We start from the raw sequence: 20,013 nt of genomic DNA, 5'->3' as shown, positions 1-20,013 counted from the left end.
TACAAGCAGCACACAAAAATAAATATATGTTTATGTTAGTGAAGCAAAAAAAACAGCAAAATTTACAGGGAGGTCTGGCCCAGGTTGGGGCTGAAATGTTCTCAGTGAAGAACCTGTTTAGGGGGCAGCTGGGACAGAACCACAAGGTCTGCCGCTCCTGCTCTCCTCCACCATCCCTTTTTCAGTCCCGCCCACTGCATACTGTCCCATCATGCAGAAATGATTGCATCCAACATCATCATGCCAGACCAGTTAAAAGAGGGGGGAGGAAATAAAAAAAGCCATGTTCATTTGCTGCACTGTGTGGCTTAAACAGGAGTCAAGTCAATGAGCAGGGATATTTAGGTGGGTTTCCTCACGTTTGATTATGGGTTTCTGTTCCGCTCATTTATTGTTTAATGGTCAAAAAAACGTTTCTCATCCTCTGGGAGAGTTACTCAGACATCTGTGGAAGTCGCACTGACTCATCCTTTAGTAAAGAAAAAAAAAGCTTACACAGACTGGATTCCTGCCTTCTTTCATTTGACATGGCTGACTTACTAATTCTCACCACAGTGAAAACTATATATAGTTTAGCATAAAATTTATACCACAAAACCTTTATTCAGCTTCTGCATGAACGTTTCATTTTCCACACTTCTGCAGGACCATAGACCACAATTATTTGTTATTCAAAAGGAGACAAATTGTAGATTTAAATGCACATTGAAGTTCAGTGGCTTTTTATTTCAATATATTGTTGTTTTAAAAGGGGGGGGGAAAAAAAAAAAAAAAAAAACCATACTTGGGCCCTGAGTAACTCATTTCCTTTATACTAAAGCACTTATCTTCCTGGCCCATCTGAGCATCAGGGTCTCATTAAATTTCTTGGTTAATGTTTTGCAGCATGTGGAAAAGAGCTAGGGAGGAAAAAAGGAAACAAAATCCACAGGTGGGCACTGCACCACTGCAAGACTGCCAATGCCTGTCAGTCCAAACTTGTGCAGTACCTTCTGGGCTCAGAGTGACCTCAGAATTGGACTCTACCAAGAGCCACGGGGGTCCCCCGGGCTGCTCTGGTCCTGCGGGGTGACCACAGAACCTTAATTGATGGTACAGGCCATGTCTGGCAACTCAAAGAGCTAAGCTGTTCCAACTACAAGTTACAAAGGTTGAAACAGTGGTCCGCTGCCTTTGACATGTCAACAACTGCTGCATAAGGTCTATGGCTTGAAATGACAGGCAACACCAAAGATTGTTTATCCATAGCTTAAGTATTGAGCTGAACAATGCAAGACATTATGATCCCCAGTAGTCTTATTTATAATTTAAGAAAAATTGATATTCTGTAGTATAAAGCTTTGCTGTTAACTTATTGATCTAGAGCTGAACAGATCTCAACCCCAGTTCTGGTTGACCCCAGTGCAATCTGGTTTTTTCATAACTTCATAAATGTATTTAATAGAGCTGCTAATTCAACGGTTCAAACCACTTTGAACTAGAAATGTTAGGGGAGGACTCAAGATGGTTCTTGACTGTGTGAAACCAGGTTTGATTTATTCAAGAAATTCCTAAAACAGCAGAAAGATCAGCAAAAATGTCCAACTGAATGCAGAGCTGACAAGTGCTGGCTTATAGCGGAATAGGAGTCTTTTGAAAGGCAAACCCTTCAGAACTGTAATCTTGCATTTTGGAAAACCACAGCAGTGGTCACCTGGCGTACCTGTAGACGGTGTTCCTGTAGCACTGCGGACCTGCACTTTGAAGGGACCGTCTTGAACGGGCAGGGTGGCAGTACCGTCAGGATAGGTGGGCTTCACCAGCTGCTCGTGCCTCTCTGAGCTACGGGGCATGGTGGACGACTGGATGTAGGGGCCCACCGCTGCCACCCGTGAGGGTCCAGTCTGCTGAGGTGGGTGTCCATCCGGGGGGAGCTGTGGAAAGCAACAAAAACACAGCACCGAGAAGTTATGACACTGGCCACAGACCACCACACATAGTGACCAGGAGTAGCCAAGTTACCACACTTTAAAAAAAAAAAAAAAAAAAAAAAAAAAAAAACACACGCCACTTGTCCGCAGTCTTTTCCTATACTGCCCCATAGAACACACAATACAGAATGAATGAGGTTATATGAATGGCAAATCCATGTTCATATAATGTAAAAATGCATGCAGATAAGTTTTTCCTTTCTGCGGTAGGCGGGGGGGGGGTCACCCACATGAGAAACAAAACACTTCACATTAATGCCAAAATGCCATTACACAATTAAAAACAAATCTGCTTACTCCAACACAAGTTTGGTGCTTAACATTCAGGTGCAAGACAGACAACTCCACTTTAAAAGAACACGATGAAACATCTGAGCATTTAGGAGCCCAGTCAAAAGTTGACGTCATCATTAGCTTTACCTTGTGATGATTGCCTTTTGAAGCCTTGTCTTTAACAGGAAAGCCATTCTTAAGAAAACAAAAAGACAAATTGTGACTGAACTATTACACAACCACTCAAAAAGCAGCTGAAACGAGAGAGCATGTGAGAAAGAGCAAGAGAGGGAAGAGATGTTCCTCAAAACCCCTTTCAAGTTGAAGTGAACGTGTCAGGCAGGGAGGTTTCAAGCCGTTCCCCAAAACCTGGCAAAGGCAATGGGTAAACGCAATCTTCATTGTGCACCAGGCTGTGTAGTTCATTAAGATTCCAGGCACTGTGGCACTAAATTACCTACTCACAGAAAGCCCTTTGAGAACATTGTGGCAATATGCTCTTGGTCAACAATATCATACCTCTACATCAGAAAAACTTCAGAAAGCAAACCCCATTTCACTGAGGTGGAGTACTTTAAAAGGGAAGGGAGTCCCTTGGAGGACAGTGTAATTACAGGGGAGGTTTAAGAGTTAACTGCATTTTCTGGCAGGGTTTGCACCACGTTAATCTAGTATGCAATTCAAACCCTGATCTAAATAGAGCAAGTTTTTCATTAAAGTACCATCTGAAGCTAAAAAGTTTTAGCCAATTTTGAAGGCATTTGATTAACATATTGGCTGGAAATGTATTATTCCTGTAGTCCAGGGATTTTTAACCTGATCTGTGGAGGGGCTTCAGGGGCTCTACGAAGAACAGAGCTGCTTCGAAATCTCTAAACTTGATGCTTGGTGTTAGAGTTTACATTTCCTTCTACCTATACGTTTATAAAGTTTGTTAAATTCAGTGCAATATTTTCTTCAAATTTGAGATCTTTCAAGAAGGTGGACTTTCAAATGCTAAAGAGGTCCATAGCTTAGAAAGGGTTAAAAACCTTTGTTCTGGTTTCACCAGAAGCAGTATAAGTCATGGAATAAGAAAGTGATTCCCTCTGACAATATAGAGTTCATTTTACAGTTTACAATTCAGCACAAATTGGTAAATTTACACTAAATTTAACCATCAGACTGAACTACTTTTGAATTTTCTGTTAAATTCATTTAATTTCACTCAGCCAGTTTCATTCATTGTGCCAGGCTGAGCCTGAAGTTCCAGCACCTGCTGGGATAGACCAGCACTCCTGGGTTGTAGCTCCTGCTAGCTTGCTTAATGATGCACAAATCACATGATTCCACATGGAAGTCCATGCCAATTACAGACGCCGAGCTTCTGTTAACACAACCAACAAGCTACCTGCAATGTGTAGGAACCTCACACACCCATAGGGGGCACTCACAGATCACCCCTTCAAGAAAAAGTAGCCTGTGCTTTGAACATCACAATGAGAGTTATATCTGGCTACATCCGCTCCACACCAACAAATTACCTACCTGTTGTAAGCCGCATACCTTCTCCTGATACCAGGAGAAACGCACAATGCATAGCATTAGCAAAACACTCCTTAAACAATAAAAGGTCATTGCTTTACAGTCACCTAACCGCTATTACCTCTGGCCAACAAAAGCAACTGCGCCTGAAATCTCGAAGACTATTCCATCGGTGCGTGGTGCAACTGCTTGACAGCAGCGGTGGCATGTCACTGAAGGCCTGGGCGGAAGCTGAGTGGCAAAAGCAATGGACGGTGACTCATGGCTACACAGATTTATCCCAGTGCCACCCTCTGAACTGCCTGGAAGCCAGCTACACCCGACACTGATTACGCGCCAGGCACAGCCAATTCAGAGCACACACGTACAAAATGGGAGTAGCAGAAAGCCCTGGATGCCCATGCGGAGAGCAGCAACAAACTACAAAACATCTGCTGGATTAATGCCCCATGTACACACCCATACCAGTGGATTTGATGAACATCGATGATACCGATGTTAAACTTCGGCTATATGAGACCAATTTTACAGCTTAAAGCTTGCCTTATGTTGCTAAAGATCTGTTTTTGACTATACGATAAATAAACCCTTCAACAAGATTTTATGGCTTCCTTTATATCCCACCCCCCTCAGAACAATGATGCCAATCAGGACAATCTCAACTCCATTGGGAATAAATATACCCCAGACTACACATTTTCAGAAGAAACTTAATTCCAGCTGTAGACAAGCAACAAAAGAAGGAAAACAGAAAACAGATCCTCCTTAACTGCATACATTCAAGCTGATTTTGGCTCAAAGTCACCATTCAAACTCAGATCTGCACCCTGTGATAGACTTTGAAGAACAGATGCTGCATGAAGAACAGCATCTCAGAATCATTTGTCAGCATCAGATATATGTATACACTTCAATGTTAAGCCACCAAGGCATTACTTTCAACATCCAGATAAGAATTCTGGACACAAACGGTTTTAGCATTAATTCACCATTATCCCCTCAGCACTGAATAGCAAAAAAAGTTGTCAGATGTAGAACCTTTAACATTCCTGCAATTTAAATTTAGATGTAACCTCCAAGGACAATCGAAGGCCAAAGGCAATGCTAGACCAAACTAACACTACATGTGAGTTAGAGATAAGATGTTCCCCAGAAAGAGAAAAAACTAAAAATAAAGCCAGGAAAAAAAAAAAAAAAAAAAAAATCTGTGATAAAACATTATATAGTATAACGTGTTATATTACATTAGTTTATTCAATATACTGTCATTTTCACTTTATTCCATTGATACTAATCAAATCCAAAATGATATCCACCCTTCAGGACAGAGTCAAAGTGGAGAGTATGTAGTTGTAGGGGTCACACAGGTCTGGAAAGAAGCAACAGTCAGGAAGCTCAGCAAGAAGGCACATCATACTTGAAAGAAGAGATCAGGGGTCAGTACTCACTGGTAGGTTTTCCTTCTGTTGCAGTGTGGCCTTCTTCTTCCAGAGGCGCTCACGAAGCTCTGCAACACGCCTGTCCATGGCTGCCACCTCCAGGTTGCGTTTATTCAGGTTCTCCCTCTGCTGCTGCAGCTTGGCATTTTGTTCCTGGTTCAGTTTGTTCCTCAGCTGGTGGTTCAGGGTGAAAAGAAGAAATTTCACAAGACTGCAGGTATGAAAACTTCAGCACGTTGACAGACAAGTAAAAATACACTGCTCAAACATGCTGCTAAAGGTGCAGAACATAAATATCCAGGTCAGCAAGTAACCCTTAGGTGGTTCTTGTCCCATGGCTCACCTGGAGCTCTTTGTACAGACGGTCTAGCTCGGCTACAGACCCCTGACCATCCTGGAGGGCGTCAATGCGGCCGTTCTTGAGCATCTCCAGCTGCCTGCTGAGCTCTTCCACCTTGGACACAGCTGCCACCAACTCTCGCTGCTTCTGCTGGAACAAGCTGCTCATCTGCTCAATCTCTTCCACTGTAGGACCCGAGAAAGAAAAAACTTGTTGGATTTAGGGTCAACGAAAAAACTGAGGTGAGCAGGAGTTTTGAGCTCTAAATACATTAATATCTGAAGGATTATGTAAAACTGCAGACAGTGCAGCTCAAGGGAATGTCACACCACCAGCTGTGAACAGAGCCATCAGGTCCAGCATAGAAGCTTTTTCATTTATCAAAAATAAAAATTACTGGAACAGAAATTGTCTGAAACCACCCAAAAACAGAACACAGAATTGCTGACAGCACTATAATTATATATTAAAAGAAAAAAGGCAGACCACTACGTGTACAGATGAGGGGCCAGCAGGGCTCACCTAGTTTGCCATTGCTCAGGCGCTTTTGCTCCACCTGGCCCTTGAGGGAGCGCACCTTCCTGAGTCGTGCCTCCTGAGTCTCAGCCCTCTCACGCAGCCGCTGGAGCTTCTCCTGCTCTGATGCCTGGTGCTGCTGCCGCTGATCCTGTTGCTTCAGGTAGCGCAGCCGCTGCTCCTGCCAGACCCACGGAAGGAATGATCAGTATTGTCCTAATGCCTTTTATGCTCTTACTCATCACAGAGCTGCAGTTCAGGAACTCAGCTTCCAACCAAAATGTTTAAATTGCAAGTTTAAATTCTTGAGTAATTACTCAATATTGGGAAGCACTCTGACAAAGGCTTCACAAAACAAAAACAGACAAAAGGATCTCTAAGCCTCTTCCATGAGGAAATCAATTTGGTTTGGGGCCTTCAGCAATGCTAGATGAAAAATTTGCATCAGGTTATAATTCAACTAACCCTAACATGACACCAAGTGGAACTGATAGTTGAGGAGTCAAATCAGCATGGTGGCGCTACATAACTGGGTTCAGACATGGGTTCAAATCTTGTACAGTGTGAGAGACTCTTGCGATGGACTTGAGTGTCTAGGGTGTACCCTGGCTCATACCGTTTCTCTACAGCCTCTACCACTGTTACCCTAGATCGTACAAGCGGTTATTGGTGAATGAATGAACTCAAATATTCATTTCAGAAGGAAAATATGATGTTCATGGCTCCAGATCAAAGACATTTAAGATTTACAGCAAAACTCAAAATACATTCTCAACATATCTATACTTAACAGCGGAACCAATATCTACATACAAATGTAGACATATTTAACCTTGTCTTCACATCTTCCTTATTTTCCAGCCCACTGAAAGTTTAGTTGTACCATTATATCATAATATGTGCTGAAAATAATGCAAATCCTTATTCAAATAACCTTGGGTGATGCATCACGCCCAGAATATACAGAGTACAACATTTTAATTTAAAATTGTGTCCCCCTTAACCATTTAACCTAGAATTGAGCTTTTCCCGGCCAGATTTGCCATGGTTGATCTACTGTCTCAGCGTTCTTGAACTTTGAGCATGTGAATTGTTTGCATGCCTCACAGGCAAGTTCATGAGACCAACAGTGATCTGCATCTGATTTACATGAGGGAGCTACATCTCATTTGAATTCCTCCGACAAGGGGGCCGAGTGGAGCTGCTGAGTCTTGCGAGTAGAAACGGCTGTGCTGCTGTTTTTGGCTGTGACCTTTTGTGATGAGTTCAGAGACCAAGGTTGACCCACCAACCCCCAGAAGACCAATCAGACAGAGCTGTGAAGGTGCTGGGCTACTAAACTCCCCCCTGTGCCCTACCCCAGCTGTCACTATATCTCATTGCCTCAAAGGTCCTAATCCCATTGTTTTAATCTAATTGTGACAGAGCATGATCAGCACAATGGTAAGAAAAGGCTGATGTGCACTGTTGTGTTCTCTTCAGATGCAATACTAAAAACTGTCCTTGTCAATTTGGTAGTACTATCATCTGCATTTTCTTGAAAACTAATAACATTTGGATACAATGAATAAGACTTGCACTCTAACAAGTTCCGCCTCTGCTGTTTTAAAAATATGCAGACAATGTCTGGCAATAAAAATGAGACCAGCATTTACCCCTTCACCCCTATCCCCACTGTCACACTGCTACCTTGGAGGCCAGGAGCTGCTGCTGAGCTTCGATTTGCTGCTGCTGTCTGGTAGCCATCTCCTGCAGCTCAGCCAGTGTCATGTCCATGCGAGGCCCAGATACCTGGACAGGAAATTGTCAATGGTAAGCTTCCTGAGGTGTAGTAACAGGTGAAAGGAACCACCCTCCAAACTCCCAAAGCAGAAATGCAACGCACAGCACTGCCTTGGGAAGGTTGATGTGAACATACTTAGCGTTGCAAAAACAGAACTAGTCTTTGCTCAGGGCAGTGTAAACTGCACTCCGTCATTCCGGTTAGCTCACTCTGCATACCCAGAGCTTACGTGAGGAAACGAGCACCTCCCCTCTTGTAGTGACAGTTCCTCGGAACAGAAACACCAGCCCTAACATTTTTGAAAGCCACAGGTAACTGCTGCCTTTGGGCATCTAATGAAATGTTTCAAACAAAGGTGCTGTAAAAAGACCAAAAACACTGGAAGAAAAGGTGACACTTTTGGTGGTTTTAAATGTTGCAGTGTCCTCAAAAAAAACTGGGAAGCAGAAAGACCATGCATTCCCACAGAGCAGCTGTACTCACCCCGTTCTCCATCCGTCTGTCCATCGGGGTCTTCACCCCATTCCTTTTGACTGTATGATCCTGTCCCCTGGATCCACCTGCTAAATAGGATGTCGCTTTTAACAAAAGGACAGAGATCAGCAAGCAGCACAACAGCACATGGTCTGATGGGAGTGTGTCACAGGCAGTAGCAGGAAGACAGTGACAGAATGTTTCTGAAAAGGACACCTACACAGAAACTTGTATCTTAATGGGAAATGGTACCAAATGTATTCAAATTACTTGGCACTCAAAGCTCAACTTATAAGCAGTGTCCACATCTGCCTCCATGACCATTAACTGCCCTGGTTTCTGGATTTCTGGGGATCTTTGTGAAATTTAAGGTGGAGACATACTGAGACCATAACTCATGTCTGACTTTATTAGCTTTAGTAAACTAAGTGTAATTGTTTGCTTCTTCATTACATTTACATTTATTCATTTAGCAGATGCTTTTCTCCAAAGTGACATACATCTCAGAGAAAATGCAATAAAAACATCTTTACTGGATGTTGGCAGAAAAGCTGAGGTGGCAGGGTAAGGGGGGGGGGAAACACTGATGACAGAGGATTGAAATTTTCACGTGACATCCTATTGAGGCCCAAACTCTTGTTCCACCGTACCCTGATCTATCACACCTCCCTGACACTGGTGGCTCACCTGACTCACGGCCGGGCACCCGCTCATGCCTCAGGAAAAATCGCACCTCTGACCTCTGCGGGCCCCAATGCTGCAGTATATCCAGCATTCGCTCGTTGTCACCAACAGCTCGCTCTACAACAGAGGAAAATCAAATGTCAACAGATCTGTTTCAAATTATGTCAAACAGCTGCACCTGTTTATAATGACATCCCCAGACTTAGGCTTAAGGTTCTTCTTTTCACTTCTGCCAATTTTTAATGTGTGTGTTACTCTGGGGACTTCCTATGAGGAAGTGGACAAGTGGCATTCCCTTCATCAAAACTGTACAATGAACTCTACATTGGTAGAAACAAGCTTCAAAAGCAAACAAATTATGGAATCAACAATGTTGACATGCCCACTGCACACCCTGCAAGACTGCTCTGACTAGCGCTGAATGCCAAGAGGACTTTGTCACTATTTATTTTACACGTCAAGAGCTAACATTCTCTGATCCTCTTGGCGTCATTGATAGCTCATTGATAATTTTGATGGACACTTAAAACAAGTCAGACTGTACAGACAATTTTGGTATTTTACTACCAAAATTAATTTAAAAAAAAAAAAGTGTACTCAGACCCACTAAAACATTGAGGGAGGACACAATTTTGAAGGGAATAAGGGCTGTATTTACAAGAGGACAGGTCACAGTCTTCTTTGTCCACAATTCTTTCAAGGTAACCTTCTGGAAGCTCCACAGCTCAAGTGTCTACAGCTGTCGCTGCAGCAGCGTCGTCATGACTACCATTCAACGTGAACATCTAGGTACTTGAGCACACTAGAGCACTGACAGCCCAGCTGGCTTTCGAAACCTGATACACCCAGCTCTCCACCCCTAATCCCCCAACGTTGGTCCCGACCTATCACAATGCTTGCACATACAAGGTGCGTATGTTCAGATCTGTACTTCTGACCAAGAAGATGTGCTGAACTGAAATGCAGTAGAAGAGGAGGCTGGTTGGACCTGCCATGCTAGCATTTATTCAAGTCCTCTCCAGAACCAGAGAGCTTACATTACAGGAAGAAAGTCAAAAAAGTGGGAAAAAGACACAGATCTCATTCTTAGAACACTAATGCTGCAAGTCTCCAGCTAGAGATGTTACAAGTCTGCAGTACCGTACATACTGCAGATTTAAATGTAGAAACTACTGTGAACAAATCTGGCCTTGGTTCTCTCCATTACTCTTCTGCCATCAGAACCTTACTTTGAGAAACGACATCTTACATATTAAACAAAGATGTTTGCGAGACTCTCTCCTAATGGTTTATAACCAAGTTAACAACTGAACTAATTAAACTGGCTGATACATCTTAGCCTGGCAAGTATGTCATATAGAATTTCAAAACGGGCAAACATTTCCCAATGCCACACATATTAATACTTCTGAAAAGCAGCTCACCTGAACCACGCCACCTCTCGGCCAGGTAGCAGTTTTCCTCACCCGGCTCCTTACACAGTTCCACTACATCGCGGCAAACAGTCTCCGGTGTAATTGGCACCTCTGTGAAATGCTGGTCATTGTTGCTGAGGTACACAGTCAGAAACATCTGTGGGGGAACCGGTAAATATCAGGCATGTAATAGCGTTCTGAGAGACACGGACTAAATATAACGTAACCAGCAGAAAATTGTAAAGTGTTGCTTTGAAAAACAGCAGTTTAAATATAATTTTATCGTCCAGATACAAGTGGGAGTTTCATACTAGTACTACATAACTGGCCCATTTCCAGGAGGGATGTTTACACTCAACAAGGTGTGTTTGACTACCTTTATTTTTCAGCTCTCTCATACCATCTTGGTGATATATAAAAAAAAAAAATCCTGAAATGAGACTTGGGTGCTACTGGAGTCCACTTCTCACTGTACTAAAACACTAGTGTGACACCTGCACTATCTCCCATCAGCAGGCCAGTGTCGCAGAAAGGCCACTGACAACTTACACAGCCAATGCTTGAAGAAAAAGCAGTTGCATAACTACTACTGATGCCCATAGACCAGATGGTTACCAGTGGCACTCAGTCTATTTTGGACTGAAGACTGAGATTGGAACACAAGTCTTTCCAAATACTGAAAAGGCTTGCATAACCTGCATGGACTACTCCCTTATGCAATTCCACTGAGAACACAGGGCTATTAGGATCTGGAAAAACTGTAGTGCAAGAAGTCACAACCAAGTCATTAGCTTTGTCCATGCTTTTTTAAGTTAACCCCCACCCCCCCAAGATACAAAATTACATTACTGTCCTTGGAATTCTTAGACTTGACCACATGGCCTTGAATGCACCTGCAGCTATCCTGTTTCTGAAGTGTAAACCCCTAAAGGGCAGAAGCCCTGAATCCCAGCCAAAGTATCTGGTACCACTGGGAAAACAGATGGATGTAGGAGTTACACCGGCAATGAGGAACATTAAACAGAAAAAGCTACATTTAGGCTTATCAATTTGACTACCGCTTTTCTCCAATGCAACTTACAATTTTAATTATTTACATACAACTGAGTAATTTTACTGGAGAATTTTTTTTGGGGTAAGTACCATGCTCAAGGGTACTATAGCTGGAGGAGGAATTCAAACTGTCACAACCTTTGGGTGACAAGGCAGCAGCTCTAATAGCTATGCTACCAGCTGCCAAGGCAGATGAAAAAAGCCATGTGTTTTGTGTGGATGTGCAATTCTTTGTCCACTCTATCAAACATTGCTGCCAATTAGCACGCTGGAGAGACATTTGGTCAATAGGTCACAAGAAGCAAAATACACCTGTACAAGCTGTATTGTGTTATTCACAGGCATGCAGAGGTTGGCAAGGTAACCATAAAATAAGGGCATCCAACTGAAATTCACAAAAGCATATTTCCCTTTTGTATCAGATACAAGTGAGCAAACTAAAGTTCTGAAGCATTAAGGCCAATAAGAACTGGACAATTTTCTACAACCTAGTATTTTTCTAGATTCAGAACTTGTAGGAATGCTATGATCTGCCTGGGACTGTTCTATGTATCATAAATATTCATCTTTCAAGGGGAGATTACTGAAAAATTAGCCAGTTAAGTTCCATTTCCATATGAAAGAAATATGGATCAGCCCAAAAAAGAACTTATCAACTGTGCTTTGTCTTAAAAGCTCTTTTCTGTTGACAGTAAGTATACCACATTTCAGCTGCCATGTGCTCTGTTCTGAGCCACATGGTTTCATAAATTAAACTTTCTTAAACACACTAAAAGAACACCACCTCCCCCGGCTAATGACATAACATTTCTATTTGCTGTCAATGGTTAATTATCAAAACCGTCACCTCTTCCACTTCAAGGAAACAAAGCACATGTCATGGCTGAAGGTGCACCCTTTTCCACTTAAAACAGGTTTGACCACAACTGTGAGCCGAATTGCAGGTATTTGCTTACGAATGAAGAGCTCTAAGAACCAGTAAGAGGACATACCCAGTAGCCCAAGAATATGTCAAGAGAAGGTCCCCCTGGGCAAAAACACCTCTACAGGAAGATCTGAGCATCCTGCCTGGGGTCAGCCATGAAAACAAACCAACCCAATCTGCAGACTGATGAACAGAAGAAATGAAATCAAGGGACAGAATCTCTTAAAGACAAGGAAAGCACCCTCTACCAAACAAATGTGACATCCATAAATACTAGGTTCCTAATGCTCCAAGTACGTAAGAACTTGGGAGTTGCTGGTTTTCTTACAAAAAAAAAAAAAAAAATTACTCCTAGTCCACATTTCAGGTTTACCGTACAGCCCTTTGAATCCAAAACAGTGATTTTGTATGGGAACGACTACTGGAACACCTGCACAGACACACAGACCAAAAGTTTGGTAAACACAGACAAGTCTCAAAATAAAAGTCGTCCCTTTGCTAAGAGAGCCCATAAGATCTAAACTGCTGTTGAAATTTCAGAAGGTTACAGAGATTAACTAAGCATAGACCCATTTACTCAACAGCTCAAGACCTACAGTTCAAACAATGCCACCAGGCTTTCCAGGAACTAACAACTTCGCAAACTATCAGTCCATGGTATATTCTAACGCTTTTGTAGGGACTCAAACAGCAGAGGTTTGAAATGTCACAAGCACTTAGATAAGCAAGAGGGTGGATGGGGACTGGGGAAAAGGTGGCCAAATTAACTTCACAAAGCTATGCAGAGCAAAGGACTTTTATATGCACATGAATTTATCCCTTCCTCCATCCTCCCAACATGCAGATACATTTGTTTATACATATAGTAGATTTATATGATTACTATTTTGTATTTAGCAGACACAAAAGGGAACTTGCAATGCTATACTGCGTTAAACTCCATACAACCATTCACCCATCTATATGCAACAGTAATGTATATATGTTATATGTTACATATACTATGGGCAATTTTTGTGCCACCAATCTGCATCAAGGATGTCTTCAGACTGTGAAAAGTGACCAGAGCACCTTGAGGGAACCCACACAAACACAGAGAAAATGCAAAAAAAAAAAAAAAAACCAAACTTACAGACTGGGAAGGATCAAACCCACATCCAGTCACACAGCTCAGGTGCTGAGAGATACAAGTGCCATCTGTTGCACCAAATTTGAGTTAAAGGGACTATAAGATAGCAGACTAACTGATATGCTAAAAATACAGGACACCTAATCTTCAACAAAACACAAAAAAAAGCAGCTATCCTGCCAGTTTTGTCTACTATGGATTTTTCAACAATTGTTTAGAGAAAATAATGCGCATAAAGGCAGATAAACTGTCAGATCAATATGAGTTTTCCTACTACAAGTGGTAACATGGGAGCTTTCAGTTACGGAAGAATCATCGGAATGGGGGATCAATTATTCATCGTTCCCACACAAACAGGCATCACAGGCCATAATAAAAATATGGTTTTAATTTTCTTATAATCAAATTATTCTAAGTACCTTGATCAAGGGTATTTCAGCAGGAAGAGGATTTAAACTCGGGTTTTCCAATTGCAAGGGGATTGTTCTAACCATTATACCCCTGCCGCCCTCTACTCATTCTCAAGGCAGAATGTCATTTTATTACAACCATATCACAAGTAACCCTCAACTGATCACCTACCAGCCATAACTGCGGCAACCCCTGCAAAACTGAGGTATGAAGCCATGAGCCGCAAGTCCTGGTAGATGTCCCCAGGGCTGACATGATTCTGACTTCATTAGACAGCTCCCATGACGGCAGGGCAAAGAGACCACGTGGGACAGACAGACAATAAGCAGGCGGTCACTGATCTGCCCTGGCCTTGAGGGGGGAAAAGGGGTGGAGTGCAAGGAGAACAAGCACATAAGGTCCTGAGGCCTGGGGACACGACGAACAGGAAACCTGTGTCCGGTACGGCGAACAGCAGCACATGAACTTTGGACTAATGGGTATTTGTACAGAGTATCAGTCAGACAGAAGTGCTCACATTGTGCTACAGATACAGTAGCAGGGGTTTCTGAACATGCATAACAAAGTGGATGATCACACTCACAAATCTATTATGTATGTTGATATCCTGTCACGTTTAAATGGGCTTTTGATACAAAAACACAGCACTGCACAGCAGCACTCCAAAAGGCAGTGGGCCTAGCCAACAAGTAGAAGCTACAGAAAAGCTGCTTTAAGCTTTAGCTCAGAAAGGAATTACAGAGTGAAGTGGGTGGAGCCTGGCATTTTTTCAAAAAGTGCCCCCCCCATTTCCCTCAGGGAGGGGTTACACAAGGCTGGGGGTAGCTTTACAACTTAGGACATTAACTACGAAGCAAAGAAGCAGGCAAATACAAGGCAATGAAGAGTCCATGTCTTCCCTTTGTTTGGGATGGGGAGCAAGGAAGGACTAGAACAAACAGGTGTCAGCAACATCCAAAAAGGATGACAACTGAACCACCAAGTCTTAAAAACTATATGCCGTGAGGATTTTATGGCAGGGCTGCCATTCAGAAACTACTTGTATCCAAGGCAAAGATGCAAGAGCTTATTTAATAACCAAACCCAGCCCCCAAAAGCAATGAAAAATATTGTCCAATGAGTCATCTTTCACCCCATTTCCTACATATGAATGTGTCTGGAGAAAGCCAAAGAATGCCTTCAACACATGTTTGTTTCCAACTGTTAAAACATGATGGGGAACCCATCCTGGGGGAGTAATTAGGTCCAACAATTGTTCTGAATGGTTCAAAAGAATGAATCCATTTTACAGGACAGGCTGCACCTTATGGTGCAAACACAATTCACTCAAAGTTCCTATATTCCAAGATAACGGCTTTGTGAACAACATAAAGTCAAATGTGACAAAATGCAAAGATCATTGAACCTTCCAGCAAGTTTCTTGTGCACAGGGTGCAAAGTAGCTCCTCACCTCAACCTGTCAAAGAACCAAGTTTTTCAAGAATGGTGCAATATCACCCTACACACAGTTGAGGACTTGTATGACAACATTCCAAGAAGGACTGACATTGTTCTGAAGGCAAAGAGCAGCCCTACTCCTTACTGAATGCTTGATCTTATTATGAAGTGTGATTTTTTTGCACTCATGTATGTCAGTGATGTATAATAGACAGGTGAGTGATTGTTGTATCTGACATTTAAGTCACCTTGGAATAAAATTTGTCTAAATACCAATCACTGCAAGAAACATTTCCTAAATGAATAAATGTCAAATGAAAACTACCCTCTGACATGGACTCAGGGGTTTCCAAACAGAAGCTAGACCACACCAGCTAATAACAGGTCACTGGAATCTCAGACGACTATGAGAAACCCACAGTAGTCACATTTCCCCCAATGGCCTTAAATTCCTGGAGCTGCAAAATGTAATATAAAAAGTAGTAGCCAGTTTGAGAACTGGAGACCACAATGAAAATCCAAGTCATTGTACCTTTTTCCTCCAGTGTAAACAATGATTCCACAGAAAGAGCTGCTGAAGATTGAAAATAAGATCTCACATCTTTCTACAGACATGTGAGATACTTGATCATAGATGAATTAAAGGCATGTGGAGAAGAACCCGCAGGAGCAACACTACTGGTGAGAGATGACCCACCACACACACCTTAAGTAATGTGTCCTCCCCTTAAGGAAACTATCTCCCATGGAAACTCTCACATAGAGGATTTTCGCAGTGGACAGACAACATAGCCAGGGTAACCGTAATCACTGGTGTCACTCTTTGGGGCTAGGGGCTATGTCCATCAGGGTGGGGTGGTTGCAGAATGCTGCTCTGTGGTGACCAGACAGGCAGCCAGGAAGGAAGAACAGGACAGATACACAACAGGCCAGGCCACTTATTAGACATGGTGCTTGAGCAGGCCAGACAGCCGGGGCCCAATCGGCAATCCTGGAATCCAATTACTACAGTGCAGGACAAACACGGGCAACTGCTACAGACAGTGGAGCTGCCAATCAGCCAACAAAGTCACAACAAACATCCCAGGACAGTGTCCTTCATAAGCACATTATCCGACAGCTGACATCATGAAATGTATTTTTTACATTACTGTTAGTTATGAACGCCCTCATGTTCGTGAGTGTTTCAGGGGAGTGGCGACTGAATTTTCCCGTTTGTATGTGTGTGAGAACTTGCCCTGCCCTCATGATCTTATGTTTCAGGACAGGGTTTAGACCACCATGACCCTGAATTGGACAAGCAGTTATGGATAAAAATCATCAAGATCACAAGCCTTCCGTAATACACCAGCAGAAATGTCTTTCAGGAGATTCCTGCCTCTTTGGTTCCAATAACCTGCCTCCTTGTCATTCTTGTATATACAAGAGGAATCCAGGTGACTGTGGTGCCTACATATTAAGCATAACACCTTGTGGCGTCTGTTGCCACGACAAACTGCAGCCATTGTGGAAGGTAGTGTTACCGGACATAATGCAGTGGCTCATACAGCTGCTAAGTGGAGAGGATCAAGGTTGATGTTGATCCAGTGATCTGACCCACTCCTCCACACAGTCCCAAAGCCATACAAGAATATCTAGTTCCCACACAACAGAGCTCACAACACAGAAACTGAGCTAGTTCCCAACATTTCTGCAAATAAGGGCCACAGCTGACATTCCACAATTTTCTACAAATTTTTTTTTTTTTTGAGTAGCTCCTCATACCACTGGGCAAAATGAGTGCATTTACACACATGGACAGACTCCACAGCTCCTATCATGCATCCAATGCCTTCCCTTTTGGGGGGGGGGGGGGAATTTATACAAAGCCACAGTATCCCAAATTACTCCAAAATTGCTGTCAAGTCCACAACAGCCAAGCATCTCCATTTTACAAAACAAAGTTTAAACTTCATCTTTAGGTGGTTTTGGCAAGATGCCACCTATAATTAAAGTCACCACTGTTGTGACTCCAGAGTAAGAGATGCCTTTGGAGAGGAGGCTTGGAAGGTTCAGCTGAATCCGAGCCATTGGCCACGTTGAACAGCAGAGGACCCAGTCCAGCGCCCCAGTGCAGTATATCTGGACCACAGTTCGACATCGAGTGCAGAAATGAGGAGTCACTTTTCACCCATCAGGCTCACATCTACCACATCACCCACTCTTTCCCACTATAGCTCTTAAATACTTAATAAAACCAAGTTTGGTGCACTTAACGTGTGAAGTTTCATTCACCTTCAGAAAATATTTTTTTTTAAAAATATTCACTTTCAAAAAAGATTACAAAGATCTCTAAACCCCACAATGCTGGCCAGGACAGATCTGTGTCAGAATCCAGATTTTGCTTTCAGTATGAAATTTAAATTATGGTTACATTTAGAAGATGTCTAGATAAGCAGAAATTACTTAAGTTAAAGTCTCTGCTGCACCCCTTTCTATCACCTTGCTATACAATCAGCACCTACCGTACCCAGAGTCCCTGGTTGCACTGAAGTACTTGAAGACAACTGTAATACGAACACCATACCCCATGCTGGACCTTTATTCGTTTGACCAAAAGGGGAGGGGAGCTCTTATCTGTGTTCTCCAGCATTTCACACACAATGCTGTCTTTTTCATGCTGCAACAAGGACTTACTGGGACCCATTGTGTAGCTAGTGAACTACTGATCCTTATTTTTAGACTAAATTTTTTTTAATCATTTATCCATGCTGAGTAAATGGTGTCTTGGCAGGAGAATGTCAGTTGGTAGGAATGGCCATCATAGATTGCATAATAGAAGGCAGTGACTGAAATCACTTTCTCACCTGTGATTAATGTTGTGTCCCTTATGGTGTTTGTGCATCAGAGCAAAGCGATCATATGCAAGTTACAGACCGTATACCTTTATTCACAAACAAAAACATTAAAACGCCCCTTTTCCTAAACTGCTCATTAATTCTGCAAGGGAATCCAGGCTCCTGTTACCACAGAGTTTCATATTCAAATGACAGAACAGTCAGGTCTAATTACACCACCATCGTTTCACCCCAATGCCCCCAGAACGTTGGGCAGAATTAGCAGAAGGCCATTCCCCATTATCCAAACAACCTGCTAAGCAGGGCATCCGCCTAGTCCCTGGAGGGCACGCAGCCTGGGACAGAGTTCTGAAACAAGACCAGAAAAGTTCACTCACTAGCAAGGTAGCCCTGTCCAGGAGAGAGCTAAAGTCCATTGCTGACTGTGACTTTGAACTACAACGCCCAGGGAAGTCTCCAGGGTGGCTGGAAGCCCCAACGGAAACACATCGTAGCTTGAAGCTACTGTGATTACTTTGGTGTTGTGCTGGGCCTGCAGTGCCGATAATCAGAGAAAATCATCCACTTAGTCACAGTAAAGTGTAACCTCTAGCCTTCACAGCTGGCTAACAGTTGACTTCTCAGATCCAAACAGGAATTTAAGGTTGAGCCCTGTTCTGCACTAAGAGGATCTTGGGTGAAAAAAACTGTTCTCAAGTGAGAGCCATGTTCCTGTGTTGCACTTCCAAGACAACACTGTCAGCAATTTTAAATTCAGCCTTAAGTAATACACATCACATTTATTTGGCGGGGGGGGGTGCACAGATAAGTATATTCTAAACAGCAAACGCAGTTCTAAAAAAATTACAGAAACATTTGAGCTCTAAGCTTTTTAACATGCTGTCCTGTGGCATTGGAAATTAACTAAAATGTGAAAACAGGACCACGTCAACTTTAAGTAAATCTTTAAAGGACAAATTTGTATAATCGCTGCAAGCTGCACAGCTCACACATACACACAAAGGCAACCCTGTCCTGGTGTGGGCCCACTGACAAGAAGAACCAGACAATACCAGAACCAAGGGGCACTGAGCCCCTTGTTATAAGGAGATAGTCATGGAAAAATAAGCCAGCACGTACTGGAGGCAAAGCCTGTATGCAGCCCTGTATAATCTCCTCCTGCTGAGGGCCACAGCCAAGCAGCAGATGCTACCAGGACCCGATTTACAAGCAATGACCATAGAAAGAGCTGAAACATGACCCCACTGTGGAAGTTCTCCTGGAGCGTTTGATCTCAGATCTGTGTCCAGTTTAATAATTCAACTCTGCTTTTTCAAGCGTTAAACTAAAAACCTCTGAATAACCCAGGAAACCAGAAATGGAGTCTATATATCATTTTTCAGAATACTACAATAGGATACTTAATTTTTATGCATTATGCAATGTAACGTTTACTAAAATTGCTTTATAATAAATTGCAGCAACAAACTGAATGAAGACTGGGAACAAAAACTGGATTGACTAAAGAATTCGTTTTGATAACCCGTAACAGTCTCGACAAGCTCGTGTTTTGTTATTACTGTACAATCCATAGATCGGTGTTTGATTTTTTGCGTTTTTATTCACTACAGCCAGGCAAAAACATGTACAAGGGAGTTAAAGAAATATTGCCGATCATATTAAGGTTTGCTTTAAAACTGAAGGGGGGGCTACGATCACTGATCACCCGCTCCGACCCGCGAGACAGAGGCGAGATGATGTCTCCAGTGATAGCGGCGCGCGCAGGATGCGTGACAAAGCGTCCGAGGTATGGAGCGCGCGGAC

At 42.8% G+C, this 20,013-nt stretch overlaps 1 protein-coding gene across 7 annotated transcripts in view; it reads right to left on the bottom strand.

Annotated features, from left to right (window-relative positions):
* Positions 1-20,013, bottom strand: part of tp53bp2a (tumor protein p53 binding protein, 2a) — a 28,511-nt gene that overhangs the window by 7,389 nt on the left and 1,109 nt on the right. For 2 of the 7 annotated variants that reach the window (XM_018740178.2, XM_018740183.2), the window contains exons 3-11: positions 10,428-10,575; positions 9,007-9,120; positions 8,329-8,405; positions 7,752-7,853; positions 6,069-6,243; positions 5,550-5,731; positions 5,216-5,380; positions 2,391-2,438; positions 1,703-1,913 (exon numbers count right to left, since the gene is read on the bottom strand). In XM_018740178.2, coding sequence (XP_018595694.2) covers positions 1,703-1,913; positions 2,391-2,438; positions 5,216-5,380; positions 5,550-5,731; positions 6,069-6,243; positions 7,752-7,853; positions 8,329-8,405; positions 9,007-9,120; positions 10,428-10,575 — 1,222 coding nt within the window. Of the gene's footprint in view, positions 1-1,702; positions 1,914-2,390; positions 2,439-5,215; positions 5,381-5,549; positions 5,732-6,068; positions 6,244-7,751; positions 7,854-8,328; positions 8,409-9,006; positions 9,121-10,427; positions 10,576-20,013 lie in introns of all 7 variants that reach the window. The other 5 variants (XM_018740179.2, XM_018740177.2, XM_018740180.2 and 2 more) reach the window with 3 other exon arrangements.

The sequence above is a fragment of the Scleropages formosus genome, chromosome 4 (assembly GCF_900964775.1).
Source record: "Scleropages formosus chromosome 4, fSclFor1.1, whole genome shotgun sequence".
NCBI lineage: Eukaryota > Metazoa > Chordata > Actinopteri > Osteoglossiformes > Osteoglossidae > Scleropages > Scleropages formosus.
The sequence above is the reverse complement of the archived record's forward strand: the minus strand, read 5'-3'. Positions and strand labels throughout refer to the sequence as shown.